General features: G+C 30.7%; 3 protein-coding genes across 3 annotated transcripts in view; 2 read left to right on the top strand and 1 right to left on the bottom strand.

The window, feature by feature from the left end:
• LOC130807319 (beta-glucosidase 18-like) overlaps nucleotides 1–3,390 on the bottom strand; it is a 22,413-nt gene extending 19,023 nt beyond the window's left edge. The window contains exons 1-2 of the mRNA XM_057672479.1: nucleotides 3,134–3,390; nucleotides 2,121–2,187 (exon numbers count right to left, since the gene is read on the bottom strand). Coding sequence (XP_057528462.1) covers nucleotides 2,121–2,187; nucleotides 3,134–3,277 — 211 coding nt within the window. The 5' untranslated portion in view covers nucleotides 3,278–3,390. The remainder of the gene's footprint in view (nucleotides 1–2,120; nucleotides 2,188–3,133) is intronic.
• A 5,429-nt stretch (nucleotides 3,391–8,819) lies between these two features.
• Nucleotides 8,820–10,708, top strand: LOC130808293 (uncharacterized). Its single transcript, XM_057673772.1, has 6 exons — nucleotides 8,820–8,839; nucleotides 8,992–9,013; nucleotides 9,119–9,194; nucleotides 9,247–9,269; nucleotides 9,377–10,140; nucleotides 10,195–10,708. The coding sequence occupies exons 1-6, from the start codon at nucleotides 8,820–8,822 to the stop codon at nucleotides 10,706–10,708; spliced, it is 1,419 nt and encodes a 472-aa protein (XP_057529755.1).
• A 2,196-nt stretch (nucleotides 10,709–12,904) lies between these two features.
• On the top strand, nucleotides 12,905–18,370 carry LOC130808292 (ABC transporter G family member 9). The gene is made up of 4 exons (XM_057673771.1): nucleotides 12,905–13,036; nucleotides 15,299–16,100; nucleotides 16,673–16,989; nucleotides 17,702–18,370. Exons 1-4 carry the CDS (start codon nucleotides 12,905–12,907, stop codon nucleotides 18,368–18,370), a joined length of 1,920 nt encoding a protein of 639 aa, XP_057529754.1.
• The last annotated feature ends 5,564 nt before the right edge of the window (nucleotides 18,371–23,934 follow it).

Raw genomic sequence — 23,934 nt, 5'->3', positions numbered from 1 at the left:
GGAGAGGATACGAGTAATGTGCTTCTTGGTCTGAGAGAGTGTGTAGTGTTGGTGCACACTAAGTCTCATATCGGAAAAATAAAAAAGTGTTGACAAACATGTAAGTGATCAAACTCTAAATTTGTATAAGACCTCTTGAAGAGGTGCCTAAAAGAAAATATACACACACATACACACATATATACACATATACATACATATATATAAATACACACACAGTGAAAGAATTGTTGATCTAACAAAGGTCATACATAACTCATTAAGAAAAGAAGTCAGCGGACAATGAAGAATAGAAGCGAGTTGAGATGAAGTTGCGTGCATCATCAACAATCAGATTAGCGCTAACACTGGAGATCAAGTATGATGTTCTTAAGGTGAACAACCCCAAAATTTTAGGGGAGCTATTAGTAAAGACTTATCAATCAAAGTCTTTGGCTAGTAAGTTATTTCTAATCAAATGACTTGTTTAGGCTTACTATGAAAGAAGATGGAGACTAGAGAGATTGTCTTAATTATTTTAGTAGATTTATCGCCCAACTAATTAAGTAATTTAGATAAAGTTTTTCTCCTTTTGATGTTTTACTAAAGAAGTATAACAATGTGATTACTTCTTTGTTGGTAGGAAAAACAGAGCTAACTTTGAATGCAACCATCGTGCATTTTCTAGAAGCCAAGAAACTTATGGTCCAAGAATTGGGACTTGATACATCTGATAGGGTGTTAATAATGGCTAAGATATACAACAAAAAGAAGAATGGTGACCAAAACAATTCAAAAAAAAAAGTTATCACTATAGCAAGAATAATGGTCATATTCAATATACTTGTAAAAACATAAAGGAGGATTTGAAGGAGTTGAAAGAGGTCATAGAGAAGAGAATTGTTTCTATTAATCGAGGTAAAGGTGATGATCTTCTAATGCTTGAGTTGGTGAAAAATGAGTGATCTTTAACTATAGGTGTTCAAATCACATATGTGGGAGGAAGGAAAAATTTTATCTTTAGAAAAGTGAGAAGATAAAAAGGTGAATTTACCTATCGGTGAAGAGATAAAAGTACTAGGGGTCATAGAGATGGAGATTGTGCTTTACAATGACCAATCAGTAACTCTAGGTCATGTAAGGTATGTAACTAATTTAGGAAGTAATATAATCTCTTTAGGAAGAGTGGAGAAATTAGTGTATCATACCCATATGATAGATGGGTAAATCATGATCAGTAGTGGGCTCTTTGTGGTTATGGTTGGTAAAAGAAACCGAGGAAAATCCTATATTTATGTGCATGGTAAAGAAATTTGCTTTTAAGAGAAGGCATTGTTGAGACAAGTTCATCAAATGAAACTTTAGTGTCTCATTAATTTGAGACTGGTAGCCATATTGGATTTAATGAAAGGTTTGTTACGATGTAAACTCAAATATGGATAATGTTATTGTTTGATAGATATCCTATTATTATTATTCGATAAGAAGTAGGAAATTAGAGATGAAACATATTTAGGAAAGTATAATTTTTCTTCAGTATGTAAGTTTTCTAAAAGTATCCTAGTAGTAGGTTGTTTTTAAGTTTATGGTCCTTTTTTAACTCCTATAAATAGGGATGTTAGATTGCTCATTTTTTTATCCCTACATTTGAAAGATAGCCAATATAAGATTAGTGAGATCTAGTTCTCATTAAATGTAACAGAGTGTTTGAGAGTTCACAAACGAATTCTTCTATTATTTGTCGTTGATAATATATAAGGGTGAAAGAGTTCTTTCACTAAAAGTATAAACTTTGCGTTTGTGAGCAATATTGTTGTGGGAATTCCATTTGAAGTAATTGTTTCTCTTAATAATTTTAACCTCTAAAACAAGTTATTAAGCATTAAATAATTACAAGTGAATATTTTATGTATAAACATGAAAATTTGAATTAGTTTTGTTGGGTTATTGAAAATCCACGCTACAAATAAGAAGAATTACTACTAATCTCTCTATGCTAATTTGTGGTAGATAGAATTTTCATCAAGAACCTAGTATTGTATTATAGTGTTCTAAAATATTAATCCTACATTGTTTTCCCTGAATCAAAATAGTAAGAATATCAAACAAAATTATGTGAATGGGAAGGAATAAGATGATACCAGGACCATGAGTAAAAACATCCCAATTGTTTTCACTTTTCCCATCTTCAAGATATGCTCCTTCTATCTACAATATCACAATTAACCAATCATCATCATAAGTTAAGACTTACCCAATCACGTGACCGAATGTAGAATAAAATTAAATTTGATAATAATATTAAAAAACACACATTCTTGTTTGTGAAAGTCTCATCGTAAGATGTGTCGTATATACAGGTCAAATTGCCCAATAATACAAATAATTAGCATTTGAATTTCTTGTGTCTAATGTTTTGAGATTGCCTCATCGAAAGACGATCTAGTTCAGTTAAAAAATGTGTTTCATGTGGTTTGGACCTGGGTCAATGTTGTCACTAAGCAACACTCTTACCAACTTACTCAGCACATATATTAACATCTATAAATATATAATTTTGGAATAATTACTTAGAATAATTCAATTTTTTCATGATTTTACTATAATAATCTCATCTATTGATTAACTATGAATAATTCAAATTTTTTAGTAGTTGTCTAGAGCAAACTCGAGTTACCGAATGACCTACTATAGTAGATAATTACCAAAAACGTAATTAAAAATTAAAGTAAAATTAGAGAAAAAATTTGAAACTTTTCATAAAAAGTTCTTAATAATAAAAAATTAGGGAAAAATTATAATATTTTTTAAAATTTTTCTGACATGTTATTTTATTTATCTTTGTTTTTGTTTTAAAAAAACTTATTTTATTTATCTTTGTTTTTTTAAAAAAAAATTGTTATAGTAAGTCATTTTATTACTGAGTTTACTCTAGGTAAATACCCCTAAAATTTGGATTATTCATTACTAATTAATAGGTTGAATTGTTGTAGAAAAATCATGAAAATGTTAGATTATTCTAAGAAATTTTTCGTATAATTTAATACATAGGTTGAATGCTGTCAGCCCACAACATTGACAAGCCTTGGATCCGCCCTTGTTTACCAAGAATTATTGAATTTCTAACAAAAGATAAAGAGATAAAAAGAAGAACCTGATAAGCAGAAGTGGCAACGCCGAATATGAAATCATCAGGAAACATGGATCTATTCACCACTTCTTCCTGTTCATTGCTATGAACAGAAAGGAGCAGATAGAAGAAACAGAGGAGTCGTATAACCCCAGATTTTGGAAGCATTATTTTTCAATAATTAGCTGCTCATAATGTAAAGCTAGCTGGTTTAGGCCTCCTATATAAAGCACTACTTTCATTATTTAAATGATTTTATCATTATAATGAGTTGTGTCCTTTTGAGCATCCATTTAATGATATCTAAATCAACCACTTGTATTCTACCAATTTTGACAAACACAAATGTGATATTTTGAAGAATATATACTATAAAATATGATTGCGGGGCCTTAAGCAAGTAATGGAAAGGGACTTTTGTAGGATATTTTTTTAAAATTATATGGGAGGAATGAGGATGTTTATTTTTGGCTTTTACACGTAATAAATAAATATTTTTTTAATTCACGTGATAACTCTAAGCTTTTAACTTTTCTAGGTAAAATGTTAAGGTTTTTGTTAAATTTACGTTATAATTAACTATCATGATAACTTTTTTTTCATAAAAACAGACCTCACGATTAAACTTATAAATATAAATTTTTGAAATAGTTTTTGAAATAAGTACTTAATTTAACAAATAATTTAACCTTTTGTCTATTATATGGAAAGCATGAAAGCTCAGGGACACCTTGCGGATTAAAAAAAACTTTGTCTATCACGTGAAAAAGACAAAAATTAGTTACCGCGTGAAATTTTCTTTTTTTAATTCGGAAATAGGTTAAAGAATGACTACGGGGTATAGAGGGAACAAAATAATTTATGTACATAGTTGGTGAAAATCAAACCTATGTTAAAAAGATGAAAGAAAAACCCTTAACTTTCTTTGTATAATTTTAACGAAAATTAAGGAAAATCGAATCATTTGGATGATAGATAAATTATTTTATTGAATACTCCATATGTTTCTTAAATAAGTTTCTATTTGTTATTTTGGGATGTACCATTTGTTGTTTTCATATTGAATTTTTTTATTTATATCACAAATTTTGGACAAAAATAACCTTGTTGATACTAATTTTAATATTTTAATGATGCTTAAGGTTTCCACATATCTTCGCTAACTTCATTTTAATATTTTATATTTCTTTGGTCTCCACATGCATCTCACTAACCTTATAAAAAGTAATTTTTTTATCAATTGTGGTCCTCATATGTATTCCACTAATTTTTTTAAAAATATTTTTCTTAATGTTTGTGGACCCCACTTTTTGTTCATCAAATTTATTTTTCGATAAAATAACATATCCACCATATAAAAAATTCTATTTTTCTTAATTTCCGTGAACATTCTTTGTGGGAACTCCATTAAGGAACGAAAAGAGTAATAAAGTTAATGGAGAAAAAGGGAGACATAAGCATTAAAAAAATATTAAAATAAAATTAGTGAAAAAAATATAAACACAAAAATTATTAAAATAATATTTAAATAAGATTAGTGAGAAACATTTGGAAACCATAAGAAATATAAAAATGTTAAAAAGCCGTTAGCAGAAAATATGTGCAGAACGTAATCACTAATAAAATTAAGATAAATAAGGTTAATTATGTGTAAAATTTATAGTATAAATATAAATATACTTTTGAGAAACAATAAATACAACAATTTAAAATGGCAAATGAGAACATTTTTAAAGAATAGGGGAGTAATAGTTTATTTACTTGATTGATTAATCAATTTTCTTTCTATTATAAATAAATAAATTAACAAAGTATTGCATATATTTTAGCGCAAAAAAAATTGATGACTAATTGATTCAAATTAATTATTAGTTCAATGCGCAATTCAGTTCTTCATCGATCATAATTGGTGTGATGTAGAAATGGCCATTGATGCAATTAGCTTGGAAATGATCTTCAACTGCACTTTACTAAGAGCATAGGTGGGATAACTAGGAAAAATGATAAAAATAGGTAAAAAGTGTAATTTATTGAGAAATGAAGGAAATATTTCGATGAAATTAAAAAGTACTTTAAATATGTTGATGAGCTGTAAAGAGCAGTTACTCTCTTGAGATACGTCTCTCAAGCCCAATCCATTAAAAATTAATGCCTACTTATCGTATTCTTAAAGTCTACTTATATTATCCTTAATGCTTATTTACCGTATTTCTAATGCCTACTTTTAATATTTTAAATATCTACTTTTATTATGATTAATGCGTTCGTACAATATTTTAAAAAATATATAATGGACTGGCCCAAATAGATATGATCTTTCAAAGAGACTGTCTCTCACGAAAATTTGTGAGTAAAAAGAGTGATAGAGATTAAAAAGGGTCGGGAAAAAAAATAAAAATATAGCAAATTTCAGGAAACAAACAAAATAAATATTGGAGAATATATGGGAGATAAGGAGTAGAAATGTCTCCACTATCTTGAATGAGTCTAACTCATATGAAGAATCCGAATTTGAAAATAATGAGATAGCAAGCCTATGTTTGATGACTAATTAGAACACACAAGAATCCAAAGTTCTTAGTGAGGTAATGGTAAAATAAACATCTCGTCTTAGGTGCTTCTAATCTTCTTACCATTATGTACTTTATTTTTTATTATTGCAAGTCTAATCTTAATAAGATGTTAGAAAATCGCCAATTATCTTTAAACAAAACATATTTAGCCTTTAATAATATTTGCCATCTTACTATTTTATTATTGGAGACTACCTATTTATTATTGCAAGCAAGATCACACTAAGTGTCAAGAGACCAACTCAACCAAAAGCTTAAGCTGATGGTTGAGGCCCCAAGATATGTTATATACTCTAACACGCCCCCTCACACGAGACCCCATTGGGCTAGAAGTGTGGATGCGCATAGGCGCTGAATATTCCACTTTAAATGAGGGGTGGTTGAGATTCGAACCCGTGACCTCTCACGTTGGCTTCTGATACCATGTCAAGAGACCAACTCAACCAAAAGCTTAAGCTGATGGTTGAGGCCCCAAGATATGTTATATACTCTAACACTAAGCTTACTTGCCCTATATCGTAACTATAATTGGAAACTATTATCCAATGATGATGGGCAACAAAATTAGACAACGTTGGGTTCTAAAAGGGATAAGAACACCAAATATGGTTAACCCGCACTATGTCACATATTATCTAAATGATCTGGTCAATTGACAAATGAATTTTATTGGACAAAGTTAAAGATGATAAGTGGATTCTAGATAGTGAACACTCTCAACTTATGAGTGAAAAATTATTAGTATTGGTAAAATTGATGATGATTCTTTGAGTACAATTGACGATGTTCTTCTGATAAGTGGACTTAAGTTTGATCATCTAAGTATATCCCAACTACGTGATATTGGTAATAAGGTAATTTTTAGAAAATATAAATGTGTTGTTAAAAACTTGACTTCATGTGATATTGTTCTTATTGTCCTTAAAAATGATAATGTATATACTGTTAGCGCTAATTGAAAGCGCAAGCCTCAAAGAGGTTCAACAATAAAAAAACAAATGAAAAATATAATGTAAAAGAGAACACAAGTGTTTATGAGGTATCTTCAATACCTCCCCCTCAAATATAGTTCATTATAATGATTCAACAATTACAAGTATAATAAACCTCCCTTATCTTGAGAACAATCTCTCAAGACCACAAATACTAAAGCAAAGTAAGAACACTCTCAAGCTTCTAACAATGCAATAGCCCTCTCAACAATATGTGTGTTTGTGGTGAATTACTATGCGTGATGAATCCTATTTATAGGCAAAATATTCATCACTCTTAGTATTCCCTCATAAATCACCATAAACTCACATTTAACAACTCAATTAACATCCTAATTAACTATGACAATAAACATTACAATAAACAATAGAGTAATGCACCACATAATTGCATAGTCACTTCATATTCTGACCAAAACAGAATCCAAAGTAGTCTGTTGATCTTCCTGTTGCTTTGATCAAACAACTCTCATCAACCGTTCCAAACCTTAAACCATCCATATTCGACACATCTTTATCGACCCCCTCTAAAGTACAAGACAAAGCATGTTCGATTAAATGTTTAAAGTTAACGTCGTTATTAAGATTATTGGCACTTGCTTTAACACTAATAAATTCCGTAAGACTAGTTTAATGGGTAAACAACTTAAAGAATAGAGATTCTTTCAAAGCAAAGAAATAAGTAAGTATATCTCGTTTTATATGTATTTTGATCTTATGTCAGAAATTAGATTCAGTTACAAAATTTGTAAACTTACACAAAAAACTTCAAACTTTGAAAAACAGACATATTGTCCACGTTTGCAATGATCATGAGAGAAAATTTTATCACCTTGATTTTAATTCGTTTTGTGCAAAATGATATTGCACACAATTTCTCAGCTTCTTGGAACTTAAAAAAAAATAGAGTTTTGACATGCAAGTATTGCACTCTAGAGGATATGTGAAGCACTATAATTTTGGAAAATATATACCAAAATCTTTTTGGTTGAAGTCTTAAACACATTAACTTACATTTTAAATAGATGTTTGATTCAACCTATCTTGAAAAAGACTTTTTATGTTCTTTTTAAATGAAGAAAATCTTACATTCTATAATTTAAACCTTTTGAGTGTACTTATTATCATTCCAATAATGATTATCGATAAGTTTGATGCCAGAAAGTATATATTCATGTTAAATTTGATGAATGAGATAACGGTGTTTGGTGGTGCGTTGTGCCACTAGATCATTAGAAAGAAAAGGGTAAGTTCTCTTCAAGTTAATTTGAGGGATATGTGTAAATTCTCATAAAATGTGTAATAGGCTTATAAGTAAAGTGAAAAAATATAGATGGGTGGAGTTAAAATTCTAGGACTTGAATAACTCTAGGCGGAGATTAACCATTAATTGTGAACTTTGTAAATAAATTCAATTATTTTGTCTATTTTAATTCCACACATTTATATTATATCTTCAAACCCTGACATACGTAACACTACTAGATAAAAGAGCATAGGCAACACCCTTTGGCAACGGTTTATTTTATAGCAACAGCTTTAGCAACGGGTACAATGAAAGCGTTGCAATAGATAAGAAAAGGCAACGGTTTCAAGTTAACCGTTGCAAAAGATTAGAAAAGGCAACGGTTATCTTACACCCGTTGCAAGAACTTATGCATGTGTCAAATTTGTTATGCAATTTTTTCCCTCCAAAACTATTTATAATATCATTTTCTTAATTTTCCATTTTTAAAAACCCTCACTGCCTCAGTATCTAAAACTTCTCATGCACGCAGTTCACCTTCATTCCTTCTGATCTATTCTCGGTTCTCCACTTCTCCTTCTCCCTCACGCTCACGCAATTCCCAGACTCCCAATACCTCCCCTGCCCCATTCTCAGCCACACCGCCCACAGGCGCCCTCACTGCCTGCCGACAGCAACCGGCCACCGCGTATTCCTCCCCTCTCCTCACAGTCGGATTTGAGGGTAATAAACCCTAATTTTGATTTTTTTTTTCTTACAATTTTGATTTTTGTTGAATTGTTGAGTAGTTTTTTGTGATTGTTGGTTTCACTTAGCCGTAATTTACGTCTTTAGGGTTTGATGTTGTAATTTATTAAGAGTTTTGTTGGTTTTGTATCTTATAAACTTAATCTAATGCGATGATTAGTGAAGCTTTGAGGTTTATTGATTGTTGGAAGTAAGAATCTTGCATGATTTCTGTGCATTTTAGGGGTAATTTATTTAGAGATCATTCAGCTGAATACTAATTTAACTTTATTTTATCAATTGCACAACTGAAATAACAGTGGGTCGAAGTTGTTTCATATTCAGGATTTTTGATTTGATTGCGCGGGTGTTTGTTGTTGTGATGATCTTTTTTCTATTCTCTTGCGAATTGCTAAGGATATTTCCAAATTTCGGAATGGTTTAAATTGAGTGATTGCAAATCAAATGTTAGTCTAACTCAGTTACTGCTCAAATGTTCTGGCTAAGAAAATTGAGTTTTAAATCTGTTGCTGACGTTATCCTTGTTGGTATTTAAATAAATGTTGAAAATTTATCTTTTGTCTTTTGCTTTTTGATTAGGAAGACGAATGCGTAGTCTTATAGTAAGCAAGTTTATCGATCATTGATTCTATAGTTTAGGTATTGTTAGTTAGTTGTGTATATACACTATCTTAATTATTGAATTTTTATAGTTCTGATATATTTTTAGGAGATGGATAAGGGAAGTAAGGGTTGGTGGGAATTTCCTAGATGGAGTCGTGTATATGAACAAGGAACGGATGAATACATTGAGAAAGCCTTTGCTATAAGGTCCCAAGGGAACCAGATTAGTTGCCCATGTTCTAATTGCCATCATCGATATTGGTATGGTAGAAATGACGTAAGAGATCATATTATTTGCAGTGGCTTTGTGCCAAGAAACGATGAAACCTTTCATCTAGGAGGGATGAGCCCTGAAAGAGAAGTTGAGGATCCTCAACACGATGAACCATCGAACATTAATGATCGTATACAAGAGTTGTTGAGTGATGCTTTGAGAGAAGGGCCAAATGAAGAGGCGAAGAAGTTTTTTCGCCTGATAGAGGAAGGCGAACAAGAGTTGTATCCGGGTTGCAAAAAAATGTCTAGACTTGCCTTCACAATTCGCCTCTACATTTACAAGTGTGACGAGGAAGGCGAACAAGAGTTGTATCCGGGTTGCAAAAAAATGTCTAGACTTGCCTTCACAATTCGCCTCTACATTTACAAGTGTGACCATAAGTTGTCAGATGTTGCAACTGCTGGTTTACTAAATTTCTTCAAGGAAGTTCTCCCCGATGATGCAATATTGCCCACATCTATGCACAAAGCGAAGAAAGTTTTAAAGTTGTTGGGGTTGGACTACAAAAGGATAGACGCTTGCCCTAATGATTGCATGTTATATTGGGCGAAGCATGCAAACGCAACCAGTTGTCATGTCTGTGGAACTTCAAGGTGGAAATAGAAGGATAATGATGAAGATGACAATCCTAATGAAAAAACTCGTAGAATTCCATCTAAAGTTCTAAGGTACTTCCCAATCAAGAAGAAGTTGCAAAGGTTGTACATGTGTGCCGAAACAGCAAGTTTTATGACATGGCATAAAACTGCAGGAGAGAAGGATGGGCTTTTGCAACATCCAGCCAATGGTCAAGCTTGGATCAACTTTGACAAAATATATGAAAGCTTCTCCAAGGAACCCCGTAATGTGAGACTTGCATTAGCCACTGATGGTTTTAATCCTTTTAACACAATGAGCATTGTGCACAGTACTTGGCCAGTCATTTTGATCAATTACAACTTGCCTCCATGGTTGGCAACAAAGTCCGAGTTTTTAATGCTTTCATTACTTATACCTGGACCTTTGTCTCCTGAAAATGCCATTGATGTCTATTTACAACCACTTATCAAAGACCTCATCAATTTGTGGGAGTTTGGCCTAGAAACATATGATGCTTCAACCAATTCAAGGTTTGACATGCAAGTAGCTTTGGTGGGTACCATTAGTGATTATCCGGGTTAGGCAATGTGTTCGGGCTGGAGTACGAAAGGAAAATTTGCTTGCCCTTGTTGTCATTATGAGATAGATTCTATGTACTTGAAATATAGTCACAAGTATTGCTATATGTGTCATCGCAAATGGTTGGATTCAGACCACCCGTGGCGGTATAATAAGAGGAACTTCAATGGGCATATTGAGACAAGAAATGAACCGGTTCGTTTGACCGGAAGTGAGGTTGAGGAGCTAACACGTGATTTTCCAAATGAATTTGGAAAAAGGAAGCCAAAAGTGAGACAAGATACTGATGATCCCAATCCATGGAAAATGATGATGAAATTGAGTCGTAAAAGAACATATTTAGAATTTTGTGTGGCTTTTGGAAATATTTTGTGAACTTGTTTTGTTCGATACTTTTTAGACGTGAATATTTGGTTGCACTAGGTTATGGAAGAATTGATCCTTAATTAGTTTTTGATATAACAAGTTAATCGTGTAAATTTCTTAACTATAATATTTGTAATCAAATTTCTAATTACATCTTATGCTATCAATTATTAAAATTATCATTTGCTTAGCTTTTTCATTAAAGACTTTTTGCAACGGTATTGTGCGTCCAAGAGAAACTGTTGCCAAAAGATTGTATCTTTGGCAACAGACAACTGCTAGCGTTGCAAAAGATGCAAGAAGCCGTTGCAAAAGACTTTTGGCAACGGCAGCAAATACGACGGTTTGAAACCGTCGCAAAAAGGTTTTAGCAACGCTTTTTAGCCCTACAGCAACGGTCCTTGACCGTTGCAACAAGTCTTTTATCTAGTAGTGTAAGTATTTAGAATCTTGACAAACAATTTGATAAAAAGTCATACCCTATTCAACTCCTCATTATAGAGTATGAACTCAGTTCCATTAATAATTTTTCACATGTTATTAATTGTTTGGGCCAAGGCTGAAATAAGTTTTCACAATTAATGCACAATTTATGTAATAAAGTGTTACAACTTACGACCATTATTCTTATTTATATGTTGTCTTATAACTACTACATAATAATAAATATATCATACCAAAAATAAATATTTTTAAAGTTAAACAACAATGTATATAGTGTTATGTGCCTTTGTTAATGACTGGTTCCAATTTATAGATAAACAATTAATTGCTAAAATATATTTTATTTAGTTTTCACAATTATTTAATTTTGTTTTTTTATCATCGTGCATAGGGTATAATCTTAAGTAAATGAAATTAAGGCCCAAATCCATGAAAAATAATAATCGTGAAATATAAATTAGCAAACAAATTTTGTTGTAATTTTAACAAAATCACACATAGAGTCATACGCACAAATAGCTAATAATACCAATGAGTTTGAAAAAGTCACAAATATCCTAAGAAAAAAACTCATAACTCCTAAACTCAGTCATAGTATGATTCTGTGGTTAAGAACTTTCCCTAGGACAATTATACTAGAAGTTCGATCCTCATAAAGTTTCTCCCTCCTCTTACTTGTTGAATAGTCTTTTTTATTCCCCAAAAAAAAAAAAAAAAAAAAAAAAAAAAACTCCCACAACCCATTTTAACGCATATCAGCCATGCAAAGAAAGGCCCGTTATTTAAGCCCGGCCCACACTTAAGCGAATATCAACAAAAATTCTCAAATAAAACGGTCTTGCGTTGAGACTATTTTTATTTGGCTAATTCAATATACACTTATAGACTTAAAATAATCGTTTGTCATAGTAGAGTGATCACTTATAGTTTTAATATTAAACTTAAAATTATCACTTACAATATAAATGTGTTCACTCGTTATTTTAACGTGATCACTTTTATAGTATTGAAGTGATCACTTACAACCTTAGAGTAATTACTTATAATTTCAATATGATTAATTAGAATAATGTCTTATTTTATGAACCCATCTGATAATGACACGTTTCATACAAAACTAGGTGGAAATCAATATTTAAATGGAGTTACGAGTCAAAAAAGTAACACAAAAATAGGAATTGCATTCCTAAGCAAAATTGGGATTTAGATTCATTTTTATTACAACACAACAAATCACAAAACTAATTTGATAATTTCATAGTAAATAAATTACCAGAATCACACAAATTTCTGGGCTCAAGTAGAGATCATCAAATTGTCTTTTACAGCTTCAAAAAATTCATCATATATTACATATTTTTAAGATCAGATCTTACAATAACAATTTTAATGACTGAAAACGCTGTCGTTCATGTCAATGGGGAAGACATTACGCAAATGATAGACATGGAGGCTCAACAAGACGATTCCAATCATCCTAGACGACTTCACAAGATGGCTAAAACCCCCGTCACTTTGAAGGTATATCTTATTTATTTTTATTTAATATAGAATATTGATTATATTTACTCCGTCTCAAAAAAATATATTTGATTAAAATAATAGATTTATATATAAATAAAAAACGAGGAGTATTTATTAAATCGTAATTTGGTTATAAAACCCTACTTGTGTAGAAATAAGGGCATTATTAGCTAGATTCTTTAAAAAGAAATGTTTTCTTCTTAAATGTATATTAATTTATGAGTGTTACATGTTCATGCATGTTGAGGGGTACGGTATAATGGGTTAGCTTATTTAGGGTTTTTGATTTATGAAAAGATTAATGTTCTAAACAATTGGGAATAATTAAGAATTAAAAATCAAGAAACAATTTCTTTATATAGTGTCTGACAACAAGTATTTCATTTTAAATTATAGATTTTAATTATGTAATTATAAATGAAGAATTTCAGTATGACAAGGTTTGGGTAGTCATTCTCAAATTCTCAACTTTAACTATTTTAAAAACAATGATGGAATTTGATTCAAATCCAAATCTAAATTTGTTAAATAATAAATTTGACTTAATTCTAAATTTTCAAATGAAATTATCGTTCCAAAACATGACATTAAATAATTATGTTTTGATTGTTTATATGGAATAATGATAATACTCACTCTTTCACAAATATATATTTCTAATTAAAATTAATAGATTTATATGAATAAAAAAGAGAAGTATTGATTGACTCGTAATTTGGTTATAACCCTTATTGTGTAGAAAATTTGTTAGCTAGCGTCATTATTTAGATTCTTTAAAAAGAAATGTTTTTTGTTTAATGTATACTTTATTTTAAGTGTTACATATTCATGCATGTTAAGGAGTATAATGGGTTTGCACTTTGGTTATTTATGGTTTATAAATTATGGCAAGATTATTGTTCCAAACAATTGGGAATAATCAAGAATTGAAATTAAAAATCAAGAAACAATTTTAAGGAATTCTGTTTTGAATGTTTGTAATTGTGGGGTTAATTTCTAATGTTTGATTTCTTTGTTTATGGTGATTCAATTTTGAGAAAAATTGACATCACAGTACCTAAACGATCTGTTTGGTCGCGGCAGTAAATGGTGGTAATGAAACTAATTTATAGTGTTGATTTTCATAAAATGTACTATTTTATTCTCATAGTAATGAAACTTTAAACATAATTTTTATTCTATAAATTTTCGTTACTACCTAATACAATATTTTCAAATGGTTAAAAACATTGGAAAAAATTTGGTGAAGAAAATGAGACGATCAAAAGAAAACAAGTATGGGCTTTAAACTTATTAATAATTTTCTGATCAAAATTTCACTAATTTCCGTTACCATTCTCACCATTTTGACAAAAATGAATATATACACAAATCGTCTCACTATGAGACTAGCTCTTATAATGAACCCATTTATTTAACATAAATTCTTGTATGAGACGGTCTCACTATGAGACATATCTCATACTTAGTTTAAATAGCCCAATAATAGAACAGCTAGTCTCTTTAAGGACGTATCTCAAGCCCAACCCATTAAAGATTAATACCTATTTACTCTATTCTTAATACCTACTTATATTATTCTTAATGATTACATACTATATCCTTAATGCTTACTTTCAGTATCTTAAATGTTTATTTTATTATCTTTAATGTCTACTTACAATATTTTAAAAAATATACAATGGGTCGCCCCAATAAAGAGACCATCTCTCACAAGAATTTGTGATAATAGAAACTTTTGGCTTATGGACTTTTTGTTTTGAGGTTGTCTCACCGTGAGACGGTCTCATAGAAGACGGGCTGCTTTTTCAATTGATCACTTTAAAATTTTAAGTGATCATGTAACATACTATGTATATGAGCCAACCCAATAAAAAATAATCTCACTAGCTATAATACCATCTCCAATGCCGTTCCTGGCACTGTATGGGTCCTAAGCAAATTAAATGAAATGGGCCCTATCTATAGAAAGTTGATTCTGAACTTCAACATAGACAAATCGAATATATTATAATTATCATTACAATTGTAGCTTATGCGTTTTATATGCTTCTTAATCAATAGAAGAATTAATCATAAATTGCAAACTTTTTTAATGTCTTTTTCATCAACCAAAATTTCATATATTGGGGCCCGTTTTAGCTTTGGGCTCTAGGCCAATGCCCATCTTACCTAGGGTCAGGAGTAGCCTTGAGTTCGTCTCATTTAAGAATTTGTGATATATACTTTCTAAGTGATGTTTTATTTCATTTGTTGCAGTTCAAAGATGTGGTGTACAAAGTTAGATATGTGGCCCAGAAAAATGCAATGCTAAGAAAGACACATTCATCATCAGTACGAGAACGAGTGATATTAAACAAAGTTTCAGGTGTAGTCAAGCCAGGTGAAATGCTAGCAATGCTCGGCCCTTCAGGCAGTGGTAAAACCACCCTTTTAACAGCCTTAGGCGGTCGATTAGCCGGAATCCTCCAAGGAACCATCAACTACAACGCCAAACCTTTCTCCAATAAAATGAAACGAAACACGGGTTTTGTTACTCAAGATGATGTTCTTCATCCTCATTTAACTGTCACAGAAACTCTTGTATACACTGCCCTTTTAAGACTACCAAACACATTTAGTAAAGAACAAAAGATAGGTGTCGCAGAAGAAGTTATAGTCCAAATGGGTTTGAATAGGTGCAAGAATAACATCATTGGGGGCCCCCTTTTGAGAGGGGTATCTGGTGGGGAAAGGAAAAGGGTTAGTATTGGGCAGGAAATGTTGATTGACCCAAGTTTATTGTTCCTTGATGAGCCCACTTCAGGGTTGGATTCAACTACTGCCCAAAGAATTGTGTCCACTTTATGGGATTTGGCCCAAGATGGAAGGACTGTTGTGATGACTATACACCAGCCTTCTAGTAGGCTATTCTATATGTTTCATAAGGTTTTGTTGTTATCTGATGGTAATGCTTTGTATTATGGGAAAGGATCACATGTTATTGAATACTTTGAGAGTGTTGGATTTGTCCCTAATGCTCTTATGAATCCGGCTGATTTTCTCCTCGACCTTGCTAATGGTATGTTGTGAGCAAATTTTTGAGATGGTTTGTGAAGTTGCAGATAATGTTTCGAATATCGGGGATGTTTGGCAAAATGGCTTATTATGCAAATTTAAGCTTATTTTGATACAAATACCTAGAGGGTTGAGTGGTCAAACCATTCAATTCTAATGTTTGGTAAATTAGTTAACTGAAACAACTTATTGTTGTGAATAAGTTGTTTTTTAACCTGCTGCTAACAAGTTTCTCATAGCAGCGGGTTCAAAATCAACTGGTCAAATCAGCTAATTTTACCAGCTATAAGTTGTTTGCCAAACACCTCATCATATTTCTAATAAAGGGTTAGTTGGAAATATCATTTTTGGTATTACAAGATACGGTTTTGTACATCTAAAGTCTAAACCTTCTATCTTGTTGGCATTTAAAATGGCATGTTGTTTAACTATTGAAACAAATCATTCTTGTTATTACAAGGATAACATTGTACATTCGGCCCTTCTAAACCCTGCCTAGGTATAATAATGGCATGTTGTTGTTTATATGATTGGAATAAACCATATTTAAATCAATAGTTGTTTGGTGAATTTCAGGAGTTTCCCCAGATGAGTCAGAAGACCAAGTGACAGTCAAAGAGAAATTAATGATGGCTTACAAGAATAACATAGCAAACAAAGTAACGGTGGAATTGGAGGAAGAAGAGATTGAGGTTGAAGAAAGTAATGAGCATACAAACATAGGGGAATGGCCAACCACTTGGTGGCAACAGTTTCTTATTCTTCTTAAAAGAAGTCTAAAAGAGAGAAAGCATGAATCCTTTGACTTTCTAAAAATAGCACAAATTTTGATAGTAGCTTTCCTAGTTGGGCTATTATGGTGGCAATCCACCATCTCTCACTTGCAAGACCAGGTATCCTTACAGTTTTGTTATAATATAGTATATAGAGCGTATTTTAAAGCTTTAACCATCAGCTTAACTTATTGGTTGAAATAATTATTTAACATGGTGTCAAAAATCAACATAACATTCATATTTCATTACCAATTATAAAGAGGATATGATAAAGTATATAACATACATCAAGTTTCTCATCAACATTTTGCAAGACCTATTGTGTATGATGAATATGATAATTCCTTCTCTCCCTCTCCAGACCTTTGTGTCTCCTTTGATACGGGTATGGTCTGCCATCTTCTTTCCCTTTCCAAACCCTGATCATAGCTTGTATGAGTAGGACTGATTAGCTATGATGAAGAAGATGAGTTCCTTCCTCCCTCTCCAAACCTCTGTATCTCCCCTGATAAGGGTATGGTCTGCCTTCTTTCTTCTCCCGCTAGTCAGGCCTTGATCATAGCTTGTATAACCAGGCCATTGGGTATGATTAAGATGATGTGTTTCTTCCCTCCCTCTTCAAATCTCCATATCTCCTCTAATAAGGGTATGGTCTTCCATCTTTCTTCTCTTTTCAAACCCTGTTCATAGCTTGTCTGAGCAGAACCTATTGGGTATGATGAAGATGATGAATTCCTTGACACATTGATAATAACCTTTTTAGGGTATTACATTTTGATTTTAGTGTCATTGAATACAACTTATATATGTTTCCTTTAAATACACACAGATTGGACTACTATATTTCTCAACAGGATTTTGGGGTTTCTACCCATTATTTGAAGCAATCTTCGCATTCCCACCAGAACGTATGGTAGTAGCAAAAGAAAGATCATCAGGAATGTACAGATTATCCTCTTATTTTGTAGCAAGAATGGTGAGTGATCTTCCAATGGAGCTAATCCTACCAATTGTGTATGTGATCATGACTTATTTCATGGGTGGCCTTAAACGCAACGCCGCAAGTTTCTTCTACTACTTATTCACCCTTCTGTTGAGCATCAGCGTGTCACAGGGTCTAGGCCTCGCGTTAGGGGCAGTCGTCATGGACTTGAAGGCCGCGACTACCTTAGGATCAGTGCTCATGCTCACATTCCTCTTAGCAGGAGGGTTTTATGTTCAAAATATTCCTAGTTTTATAAGGTGGATTAAGTACATTTCAATTATGAATTATAATTTCAAGCTGCTTTTAGGGTCACAATACAAGACAGGGGAAGTATACCCTTGTGATGGAGGGAAGGTGTGCTTTATTGAGGATTTTCCTGCTGTGAAATCGGTAGGACTTACAGGTCAACTTGTTTCTGCTATTGTTTTGGTAGTTATGTTTGTTGTTTATAGGCTTATTGCTTATTTTGCACTTATGCGTATTGGTGGAACGCCTAAGATTAAGACTACTTAGTGATTTTATATGTTTGTAAACTTTTTCTTTTTATCGTTTTTTTTTGCGTACATTTTTTATTTTGCCCTTTTATTTTTAAAGTTTAAAAATTACTTCCAATTGACATATGATCCGAATTCATTTAGGTACTTGTTTATAAACATTACTTTTACTTTGTCCTTTTACACAATTTTTTTTTTTTTTTTTGCCATTCATTCCGCCCTTTTCTCTCCATCCTCTACAACACCAACATTTTGTTATTGATTGAGGCCTAAATTCCTAGGGGAGGGTCTTGCTAGAAGTTCCTTTGGGTTTATCTAATCTTTGTATATAGTGACAGATTCATATTAAATCATCTAACAGTAAGACGTATTTAATAAAGAATTTGTCTAATATTCCCTTTTATTCAGCCTAAATGTCCCATTTGACTTTTCATACTTGTCGAGACAACATTTTAACCCTTAATATATTAAATTGTTCATAATTAAAAATTATAAAAAATTAATATTAATAATCCTTGTATTGAGACGAATCAAACAAGATCTCACATAACTATGTTTTAACTTATAAATTAAGAGTAAAATACAAATTAAAAGTGATAAGTAAATAGTGCCAAAAGTCAAATAGGACATTTAGGCTAAATAGGAGGTAGTATTAATTATAATGAGATCACAATATAGTCGCGCTTTATGTAGGGGTTCATCGTTGAGTTTTCTTGGCTTGGCTTATGTGTTGTATTATTGTGTAAAGCTAATAGGTAAACGTCCCTTTAATTTAACATTCAGTGAGTTCTTGGGGGTGCTTGGGAAATTTGGGCTTGTTTGGGAAAAATTTGAAATCTTTAAGTCAAAAAATCGAAAAAATGAACCAAATAATCTAATTTTAAATTTATTCCAAAAGTAAGGGTGAAATTCTCAAATCTGAGATTTGGTGCTTTTCACAGTTAGTAACTGCGAACAGGTCAAAAAAGACAAAATAGCTATTCGCAGTTAACTGCGAACAACTATTTAAATTGTTTTTTTGGAGCATGCTGTTCGCAGTTACTAACTTCGAACAGATCAAAACAGGTCAAATAATTATGCGTAGTTACAAACTGCGAACAGTTATTTTGTCTTTTTTGATCTGTTCGCAGTTATTAACTGCGAACAACCCCAAACCTCAGATTTAGAAATTTCACGCTTACTTTTGGAATAAATTTGAAATTTAGATTATTTGGTTCATTTTTTTTATTTTTTGACTTAAAGATTTCAAATTTTCTTGTTTGGGCAACTGTGGGCTGGTTAGTGCAACTTTGGGCTGGTTAGTGCAACTTTGGGCTTCTATTAATGCTTGCACGTCTTGTTTTACTACCCATATCTGAATCCTAAGTCAATCGTCCTTGAACACATAATGGGTTGAAATATTGAACAAAATTAGTTTTTTAATAAAAAAATTCACAAAATAAGCTTCGGAAAATTTTAATTTCCAAATAAGTGTATCCGTGTTTGAGCCTACGATCAGAGCTTATTCGTTGTTTTTAACAGTGAACAAAGGAAAATATTTTTAGCACGGAGACAATGTCATAATGTTTGAAGGGACAAAAAAATTCATTTGTTCATTCTTTGTTGATAACAACGAAATAACATTTGCTTCTTTAGTTGTCCTATGAAACGCTACGGCATTATCTTTCTTTAGTAATAACGAACAAAGAGTTTTGACTTTTTTGAACAATTTTTTTGTTCGATGTGTGTAACAGAAAACAAATATCTAACCTCATATTTGGCAGGAAGATCGTTCTTTTATGAATTAAAATTTTCCGAAGCTTATTTTGGAAATTTCTTTCAATAATAAGCTTTTTTTTCAAATTTTCTTATATGTGAGACTCAAGTCACCCACACATTTTTGTTGCGTCATTTTTCTACTACTTTGGAATAATTTAACCATGGACTATTTTAATTAAATTTTATAATAATTTCGATTTTGAGGTTGTCTTTAAAAAAACAAACCATAAAATCTATATTAATTGATTCGTATACACAATATTAACAATTGAATTTAAAATTATAATTTTTCATTGGCTATTTTCTTACTAACAATATTTCATTAGATAATATTTAAAATAACTAACAATAATTACTAAAAATGAATTTTTAAAAAATCATAGCAAAATGATGAGTTTTTAAGGACACCAAATAAAGCACTATTTTAGATTTTAGAACAATACAAGTTGTTACGTATTGAAAATAACTATTACCGTATTACATGCACAAATAAATGCTATCAAAACCGCTAATTTAAGTAATATTGTTTAAAGTAGAATTTTTAACCGCATCACACTAGAAATTAAAATATATTTAAACTGCAACTTTAAACACCCAAAAAATTACAATGCAATCGTTTTACAATTAACCATTTTACATTAATTTTTTTTTACTTCATGATTTTTATTCTAAAATGAATAAAACTTAGAAAACATGTAGTATCTTTTATCCTTTGCAAAAGTGAAGAAAATATCAAGAGATCTCTACTTTTTATCTAAATCTTAGATAAGCCTACCTTAAAAAAATAAAGATATGGCCAAATATGTTGGGTAGATAATGGAAAAAGGATAGCCATACATTACCTACCAAATGGAAAAAGAAGAATTTAATTTACAAAAAAAGTGATAAAAAAATAAAAAGCAAGTTCTTCATACCCGGCCATGCATATACAAAAAGTCGGCTCTATGAAGTATGAATTGAATGTAGTTTAAGCACTTATTAAATTGTATTTAATTAGGCAAGATTACTATTAACAATTATATTATGAAACATATTAATTAATTAATTAAATGATAAATTAGTCAAGAAAATTTCCAGTTTGAGCAACATAAAAGTATTGCCTTTTAGTTTAAGCATTTAAAGGGGATTGGTTATCTGCCAAAAATTTCTACTTTTGAACTGCAAATCCGCGTGTATTTTGTACCTTGTTGGCGCAGTCTAGCCCACATTGCGGCTAAAGACTCATGTTTGGAATAAGGTTTTCACACTTAGGTGCATGCAACATGTGACACTCTACACAAATTGTCGCGGTTTTATATTGTGCAAAGATTAAAAGCGATAATTAATACCATTGAAATTATGTGGATAATATTAAATAAAAGTTAAAATGTATAAATTAGAATAAAATAAATTGGTGGAAGCATGAGATATTTCCATAAAAAATTATAACAAAATAAAGAGAAAATAAAAAAAGTGTGGCAATCTGATCTTAAGGATAGAAAGAGTACATTAATTCCTAGTTTAATTATTTGACTAATTAGGTTATTAATACATTAACCCAACATTATGAATAATTAATTAGTTCTTTGACATAAGAAAAAGAAAGATTAGCTTTTTTTTGTATATAATGAAATGATTCTTGCTTCTTAAGTTTTTACTTGGTAATTCCTAATACGTTTTGAACCGACCATTATGAGTTGTAACCCTGAATATTATACATATTGATATACATAATGCATCGATGCACAATATTGTTGTTTAGACAATTAAAAGGTATTTTTGTGGATGACCTTTAAATCACCTACAAATAACTATTAAATAAAAATAAGTCAAAATTAAAAAGAAATTATGAGTAGTTTTTCCAATGTTACTTACCTTATTCTTAGATAATTAACATACGATTAATTTTTTATCTATTATATTCTTAACAATTTATTTATAAAAAGCTAGAAAATTGGCTAATATTTTCAGTTAGTCAAACGAAGTAATAATCCATTATTAAAGAAGCCCTACAAATTTCATTCATTTTTGATATCCTCTTTGTATCATGGGTTTTGCTAGATATTTCTTTTTAGTCCTTATTATTGATATTACTACATTTTTATTTTTAGCAATTTATCTTTTCTTTTTAATCGAATCATTTTTCTCATTACCTAATAAAAATCAATAATTTTTTCGTTTTTTTTTTTTATATTCCTAATATTTACTTGTAGCAAATGTCCTAAAAATGGTACATTAGATTTCATAATCCGGAAGTATAGTAACATCATCAAAGCTGGAAACAGTTGCACTAACAAACCATCAAAACAGTACTTGTACAATCAACATTAATCAACGGTACATGGATAAGTATAATTTTCTACCAATTTGGTACATCTGATCTTCAACCATCATATAATGATATTTTGGGTTAACAAAAATACACTCATGACTATGAACAGTAATATGGCCGTCGCATTTAAGACTAGATATATATAAAGCACATGGACTGCTCCCATACATATAATAACGATGTGAACATGCACATATGAAAATAATATACTCTAATCATTAATTATATATATGTTTAAAAGTAGTTCTATGACTTTACTTGTAACTAACCATATTTTCTTATTTTCCTTCTTTTAGGTATGTGATGAACCTTCAACATAACCATTGTGGCATCAACTTGGCACTTGTAATTTGTAAGGGTGTGAAACTTAGTTATACATCGCCTATTAAATATGATATCAGCAATACATCACATTTTATATATATATATATATATATATATATATATATATATATATATATATATATATATATATATATATATATATATATATATATATATATATATATATATATATATATATATATATATATTATAACGGATATATGTGTATTTGTAAAACATAAAGTTAATCTCATTGGATATTAAATAGTATACTGATGTAAAATAAAAAGTTAGCCTTATTACAAATCTTATTATATAACTTTTTTAAGACAATTACGAGTTACTTAGAATTGTCGGTATAACTTTATGTGATTGTTACTTTGAATATAATGTTTTTATCTGGGAAAATTTTGAATATTTGTATAGAGTAAGGCGACTTTTAATCTCTGCATATGTATAGAAGCAAGTCATTTGTCTTTTTGTCTTATATATTATACAAGTCCATATTCACAGGTAGGATTTTCAACTAAATGATTTGGATCTTGACATAGGCATGCTCGATCAGGTCTAGCTTATTTCTTGATATAAAATGTAACAGAATTGTAATAAAAGGTCGATGGATGATATAAGAGAATAATACATGTCAAGTCACTAGAATCATTTTGGATCATCATCACATGTATTATTCCCTTTGGTGATGAAGTGAAGTGAAGAAAAGTAGAGAATATGATACCAAACTCACACATGGGAGTGTAATTATAATTAACCACGTGAAACTTATGTCTAACAGTTTAAGTTACATGAAAGTAGCACATGAGTGTACTCGTAATTTGCATGCACAAAAAATAGCAACCAAATCTTTTGAAAATCAATATATCTTGCATGAGTGGTCTAGGACTCATAATAATACATAAAAATAAGAAAATTTTAGACCGAAGACTATTTTGATCATTATATATTCAAATCTTATTTATTAAATTAATTTCGTATATTTTTTGAAAACTCTATTATTAATATTAAATTGTATATATCATAGAATATAAAAAGTTACTAGTTGGTTTAGGTAGCAGACATGTGGAGATGAATGTTTTATCCATTAATATTTACTTTTTAGTATATTGAATTCACCACTAAATAAAGAGTCTCTTAATAAAACTTAAATGACATGAACATACAAAGAGTCATAAGTT

Source organism: Amaranthus tricolor, chromosome 3 (assembly GCF_026212465.1).
Source record: "Amaranthus tricolor cultivar Red isolate AtriRed21 chromosome 3, ASM2621246v1, whole genome shotgun sequence".
In the NCBI taxonomy this organism is placed as follows: Eukaryota; Viridiplantae; Streptophyta; class Magnoliopsida; order Caryophyllales; family Amaranthaceae; genus Amaranthus; species Amaranthus tricolor.
The sequence above is the reverse complement of the archived record's forward strand: the minus strand, read 5'-3'. Positions and strand labels throughout refer to the sequence as shown.